The sequence below is a fragment of the Pan paniscus genome, chromosome 1 (genome assembly GCF_029289425.2).
Source record: "Pan paniscus chromosome 1, NHGRI_mPanPan1-v2.0_pri, whole genome shotgun sequence".
In the NCBI taxonomy this organism is placed as follows: Eukaryota; Metazoa; Chordata; class Mammalia; order Primates; family Hominidae; genus Pan; species Pan paniscus.
This window is the reverse complement of record NC_073249.2, coordinates 216,456,927-216,463,614: the sequence shown is the minus strand read 5'-3', so window position 1 is coordinate 216,463,614 and position 6,688 is coordinate 216,456,927. Positions and strand designations below refer to the sequence as shown.

General features: G+C 58.3%; 1 protein-coding gene and 1 pseudogene across 1 annotated transcript in view; one reads left to right on the top strand and one right to left on the bottom strand.

Moving 5' to 3' along the window:
• Positions 1–873: 873 nt before the first annotated feature.
• LOC100985132 (splicing factor 3B subunit 4-like) lies at positions 874–3,567 on the bottom strand (annotated as a pseudogene).
• C1H1orf167 (chromosome 1 C1orf167 homolog) overlaps positions 2,374–6,688 on the top strand; it is a 26,726-nt gene continuing 22,411 nt past the window's right edge. Inside the window, exons 1-2 of the mRNA XM_063601930.1 lie at positions 2,374–3,966; positions 5,356–6,584. Coding sequence (XP_063458000.1) covers positions 3,897–3,966; positions 5,356–6,584 — 1,299 coding nt within the window. The 5' untranslated portion in view covers positions 2,374–3,896. The remainder of the gene's footprint in view (positions 3,967–5,355; positions 6,585–6,688) is intronic.

Sequence of the window (6,688 nt, the reverse complement as noted above, 5' to 3'; positions counted from 1 at the left end):
GCCTGAAGGCTGGGAGAGTTTTTCTTTCTTTTTTTCTTTTTTGAAACAGAATCTCACTCTGTCACCCAGGCTGGAGGGTAGTGGCATGATCACCACTCACTGCAACCTCCACCTCCCAGGTCCAAGCAATTCTCCTGCCTCAGCCTCCTGAATAGCTGGGATTACAGGTGCACACCATCACACCAGCTACTTTTTGTATTTTTAATAGAGATGGGATTTTGCCATGTTGGCCAGGCTGGTCTTGAACTCCTGACCTCAAGTGATCCGGCTGCCTCGGCCTCCCAAAGTGCTGGGATTACAGGCATGAGCCACCACATCCAGCCTTTTCTTTTCTTTTCTTTTCTTTTTTTTTGAGACAGAGTCTTGGTCTGTTGCTCAGGCTGGAGTGCAATGGCAGGATCTTGGCTCTCTGCAACCCTTGCCTCCCAGGTTCAAGTGATTCTCCTGCCTCAGCCTCCTGAGTAGCTGGGATTACAGGTGCCCGCCACCATGCCCGGCTAATTTTTGTATTTTTAGTAGAGACAGGGTTTCACCATGTTGGCCAGGCTGGTCTTGAACTCCTGATCTTGTGATCCGTCTGCCTCAGTCTCCCAAAGTGCTGGGATTACAGGTGTGAGCCACTGTGCCTGGCCTTTCTTTCTTTCTTTCTTTTAACAAGAAATTTGTTATAGTTTTATTTTCCTTTGCATTTGCAAAATACTTAGGACCAACATGAAAAAGAAATACCTTCTATGGGGAAAAAAATGGCATTAAAAAGGAAGATGGGAAGGCTGAAAGGGATTTGTGCCTTAGTTGCAAGGAGCTGCAGCATCTCTGGTCCAAGGAATCAAAAAGATATTGGGAAGATATAACAGGAGGAAGAAGAATGTGAATTTACTGAGGGAGAGGGCCCCAAAGTGGGCCTTGAGGGGGAACTGGAGGCCACGGAGTGGGTCTGGGTGGAGGGAGAGTCCCCCCTGGAAGCCATAGGGTGGGTGTTGGGGAGGGCCAGTGTATCCATGAGGCAGCATCGGTGGAGGAGGTCCACACATACCATGGAGGCACAGGACATGGGTGACCCATGGGAGATCCAGACCGCGACCCCTTGGGGGACATGCTCATTGGAGGAGGTCCAGGATGAGGCATTCCAGGTGGTGATCAGGGTGGTGGCTGCCCCCCAGATCCTGGGGGCCCATCACGGGGGTGTCCTCAGCCATGAGGGCCATGGTGTGCCAGCTGCATCTGAGACATCCCTGGATGGGACATCGCACCTATTGGGAACGGGTGAGGATGTGAGTGTCCATGACCCGGATGTCCTGCCCCTGGGGTTCCTACCAGTGGGAGCCGGGGGCATGTCCTGCAGCCCCAAGAGGCATAGGTGGTGGGGACATGGCTGGGGGTATCCCGGATGTGGGGGGGCTCCAGGAGGCAGCTCTAGGTGCGGGAAGGAGCCAAGAGGAGGCACGCCTGGTGGAGGAAGCCCAGACCCCAATGATGCTGCCACAGGATTCGGGGCAGAGGGTGGAGGAGGTTCCCGGGGACCTGATGGCCAAGAGAATGTCGCTCATCTTGCACGTGCAAAAGTTGCCCTGGGACCACGTGCCTTGCCTGCGGAGGACCCCGCAAAACCTGTACCAGGACGTCGGTGGCCACGCCCACGGCTCAGGGCTGGGCGGGGCCAAGCGCGGGGCAGCACGCTCTGCTCTCCGACGTCCCCTCCCGCCCGCGACCTGCCGACCTGCGGGGATCGTTAGCGGTCCCAGCCCCCGTCTAGATTCAAATCCGACTGGGTGAAGGAGGACCCGAGGAGGACCCACGCACGTGAGGGCAGATCCATGAGGGCAGGAAACTGACCTCCGACTCTTTTGGTGGCAAGAGGAGGGAGGCTGTGAGCCCCCTTAAGTGGACAGGGGTGGGGGTGGAGTGGGAGGGGGGAGTCTGAGGGAGGGGGCCGAGGAGCGGAGAAATGGACCGAAGAGCTCCGGCGTGAGGGGCAGGGGTGCAGGAAGGTCTCCTGTGGATTGAGCGGCCTCAAGTCAACTTGGGCAAGAGGGGATGGTGGGGTGTTCTTGGTTAGGAGTCTGCGCTGTGGAGCCAGCCCTGGGGTGCTCCCTCTGAGGCCTTGGGTGGGACAGGCCCTTCTAAGCTCCTGTGCTCATTTCTAAAACAGGGAACCTAAGTCCCAGGGCTGCAGTGCAGATTAAATGGCAGGACGCCTGCTGAAGGCTGCAAGGTGCCTAGCACGGTTGTCATTTATTCAATGCGCATTTACAAGCCCCTGCTGGGGGTCAGGCATTGTTCTATGGGCTGCAAATCCAGCAGGGAAACAAACAAACAAAAAAACCAGCCTGCCCTCGTGTGGCTCCTAGGCCACTGGAGGGAGAAATACACTAATTTCTTCACTATGTTAGGTGGCCGCAAGTGCAGGGCAAAGAGAGTGAGGAGAGGCCAGGTTGCTGCAGTTGGAGAGACAGTGGGCAGGGAGGGCTCACTGTGATGAGGGAGGCAAGACTTGAAGGCAGAGAGGACAGCAGCACAAAGGCGCTGAGGTGAGGTCGTGTGTGCCATTTGGAGGAGCAGCCAGGGGGCTGGTGTGTGTGGAGGACAGTGGGCAAGGGGAAGAGGAATTGGGGAGGACCATAACTGGCAGGCAGATTTTAAAGACTTTGCGGGGCTGGGTGTGGTGGCTCACACCTGTAATCCCAGCACTTTGGGAGGCCGAGACGGGCCAATCACCTGAGGTCAGGAGTTCGAGACCATCCTGGCCATCATGGTGAAACCCTGTCTCTACCAAAAAATCCAAAAATTAGTCTGGCGTGGTGGCATGTGCCTGTGGTTCCAGCTTGTTAGAGGCTGAGGCGGGAGGATCCCTTGAGCCCAGGGAGGCAGGCAGAGGTTGCAGTGAGCCGGGATCACACCATTGTACCAGCCTGGGTGGCAAAGTGAGACTCCGGCTCAAAAAAAAAAAAAAAAAAGGTTTTGCAGCCTAAGGTATCTTGCAGCTATTGAGCTCTGCTATTGCAGCTGGAAAGCAGACAGTCTGTAAACAAATGGGCTTTGTTTCAATATAACTTTATTCACATAATAGACCACTGGCCCAGGCAGTAATTTGCTAACCTCTGGCCTACAGCCTTGAAGGCTCACGGGGCACTGAGGGGGCTGGAGAGCTTCTGTGGCATTAGAGTTGAGGCAGGGCATGATTTGATTTCAGTGTTTACAGGATCACCCTGCCGCCGCATGAAGAGGAGGCTGTCGGGCGTGAGGACGAGGGCAGAATAAGGGTGACCAGTTGGGAGGTGGCAGGTGAGGGCCACTCCGGCCAGTGCTCCAGGGGTCAGATCCTGGATGCGTGTGGGAGGCAGAGCCTGTCAGAGCAGCCACTGGTGTGAGGGAGAAGGGGAATCGGGGTGGCTCCAGGATTTTTGTTTGAGCCACCAGAAGGCCGGAGCTGCCATCCGTGGAAAAGGGGGGCACCGAGATGGGAGAGAGCTGGTTGCGGGGACGGCTGGAGTTCAGTTTTGGACATATTAATGCTGAGATGCCTGTTAGACATCCGGGTAGGCGTGGAGGAGGTCGCTGGACCTGCATGTTCCGACCTGTATGCAGATCAGCCGAGAGGTCTGGGGGGCAGGATGGGGCAGCATTTGACCTGGACACTTAATATGGAAAGGGGGATGATAAGTAGGGCAGGGAGAGGAGCCCCTGAGAGACCAGAACAGTGAGGGGCAGGCCCCAGGCAGCTGGGACCAGGCCAAGAGCAGCCAGGAGTACTGCTAAAGGGAGGAGGTAGTGATCAGAATGGGGTGGGGTTGAATGAGAGCCAGGGCAACCTGTCCTCTCCCCGCAGGGCCCATCTGATTAAACAGACCAGGCCACTCACTGTGGAGTGGACCAAGGATACTCCTGTCCCTGAGCCCATGGAGCTAAGGTCTGATGCCAGCCACAAGGAGAATGTGTCCCCAAAGCCTGCAGTGCTCCCGAAGCCAGGCAAGAGGCTTAGTGGGCCTGGATGGGCGGTTACAGGAGCAGGGCCCCCTCTAGGTATTGGCCCAGAGCCCCCCTCCCAGGCAGGCCAGCCTATAGGGCCTGGCTAATTCCAGAGATCAGCCACCCACGGTCGGCTGGACATAGGACAGAGTCTTCCCAGCCTGGGGCCTAAGGAGGGGGGTCTTGGGAGAGTGAGGTCAGGAAGAGGCCTGGCTGGTGCCCCTGGCTAAGATGGGGCCCCCACAGCTCGGTCCTGGGGACATCCCTTCTCAGGCTGCTGAGGCTTTAAGAAAGCCACAGAGGGCTGGGCGTGGTGGCTCACGCTTGTAATCCCAGAACTTTGAGAGGCCAAGGTGGGTGGATCACCTGAGGTCAAGAGTTCAAGACCAGCCTGGCCAACGTGGTGAAACCGCGTCTCTACAAAAATACAAAAATTAGCCAGGCATGATGGCGGGTGCCTGTAATCCCAGCTACTCAGGAGGCTGCGGCAGGAGAATCACTTGTACCCAGGAGGTGGAGGTTGTAGTGAGCCGAGATGGCACCACTGTGCTCTAGCCTGGGCCACAGAGCAAGACTCTATCTCAAAAAAAAAAAAAAAAAAAGAAAAAAAGAAAGCCACAGAGCTGGGCCAGCCAAGAAGGGGAGCAGCCCAAGAACAAATGTAGATTCTTGAATTCACATCCCAGTTTCTTCGTGTTCCAGCTGTGTGACCATGAGGCAAGTTGCTTGACCTCTCTGAGCTTTAGTTCCCATCCACAAAGGCAGTAACTTTTATGGCCCACTCTACCTGCCAGGCCCTGCGCCCAGAACCTCCCGGTACCTCATCCATCCCCACAAGGACTCTGTGCCTGTGGAGTGGGCTTGGGGGCTGGGGAGGAGCTCCAAGTCCCCTCTCCATGTTCCCAGAGCAGCTTACCTTTAGCCGTTGCACTATGGAGTCCTGCTTTCACCCCAGCCCGCTGCCCCCACCACCTCTTTGCTCAAGCCAGAAATCAAGGAGTCCCCCTTGATTCTTTTCTTTTTTTCCCCTTTATTACCTGACTCTTCCAAGCCCGCTGGCTCCATCTCTGAAGTTTATCTGAATCTTCTCTTTACCCACCTGCTACCCCGATCCCAACCACCGTCATCTCTCTCCTGGGACCCCCTCAACAGCCTCCTAAATATCTCTCTGCTTCCCTCTGTCCAGCTCCAAGACCCCCCTACTCCAAGAGCCCCAGGGGCTGCCCATGGCTTCACCCAGGGAGACAGAGCTGGCAGCAGACCCTGGAAGTCTGAGCTCCCTCCCGCTGCTGGGGCCCCGTCCCCTCCCTGGCTCCGAGGCCTGGACAGCTTCGCCTGTCCCACCTGAGTGCCAGCCACCCAAGTCATGGCTGTCTCTCCTCTCTTTAGAGCAACGAAGATTCCAGAGGAGCGTGGGCATCGGCCTGAGTGGTAGACATGACCAGTGGGTGCCCGGGTGCCAGGTGGAGAGGGGAGGGCCTGCTGCCACACCCTCCCCAGGGGCAGTGCTAGACCAGGAGCCCTGCCGAGTCCAGACCAACCTGGCCAGCCCTGGTCCCCGCCTGGGCCTAGCTCTGAAGGACACGACTGGCCAACTGGTCAATTCAAGCTTCTGGCAACAGAGCAACCTGCAGTCCCTGGCCAGGAGGCGCCAAGGGAAGGCCCGAGAGTTTGCCATCCAGCAGAGCAACCTGAGCATCAACGAGACCAGCAGCTCCCACCTGTGCCCAGAGCCTGGGGGGAGCTTTGGGCCCCGCAAGCTGCCCTGGGGTCCTCTCCTATCCCAAGAGCCACTGGCTCGCCCATCTCCCTGCCTGAGGCAGTCCAGGCTGCTGGCCCCAGGCATCCCTAGCGGGGACTTCAGGCCCACTGAAGCCTTTGCCCCTCTCGATGGGCACACACAGCCAGGCCTCAGATCCTGGGGTGGTCTGGGGAGCTGGAGGTCCAGGCTGGTGGGGGAACCTCTCACCCTGGAGGACCTGGCTGTCCCCAGTCAGAACCAGACTCAGGCCCCATCCCATGCTGCCGTCCACCAGCTGCTGGCTTCTGTACATTGCCTGGCGCAGGAGGCAGCCCGACTCAGGTGCCAGGCACCCCAGGAACCCCCCGGTGCTGTGCAGCAGGACCTCTGGACCAGCAGCGGCCAGCCATTCTCCGCCCACCCCCAGCCCAGCCAGCCTGTCCTTGCTTCCTCGGATGGGAGGAGGAGACGCCTTCGAGGCCACAGGGAAACTGCGGCTTTCTTGGAGACCCCGGCTAGTCTCTCAGACTCTTGGGCACAAAGCAAGCTAATGTCACCTGAGACCACTTTGGGGACACGGACCAAGGATTCCCTTAATCCTGAGCAGGGGCTCCCTCCTGCCCACCCCCTAGGGTCAGGGGACAGCTGCTCCCCCTGGTCTCAAGATGGCAGGGCACAGAGGGGTGACTCCAGTCTCCCTCGAGGGGTGGGAAGCAGGGGGACCGACCCCTGTTCCTCAGCCTTCTCCAACACAGCCTGGGGAGTCTCACCCAAGCAGAAAGGAGAGGAGGGGGCCCCGAGGGAGCGGGTCCACAGGGAGGAGGAGAGGACAGCTTTCCATCTGTCAGACACAGTCCCAGCGAGCAGTGCGTCGAAGGTAGAGGCCCGGGGAGGCTGGAGGTGGGGTAGGGGGTGGGAGGTGTTGCTCCAGGGCAGGGAGGCTTGGCAGGGGGTGCCCTGTTCTGCCTGCTGCTTGGCCTG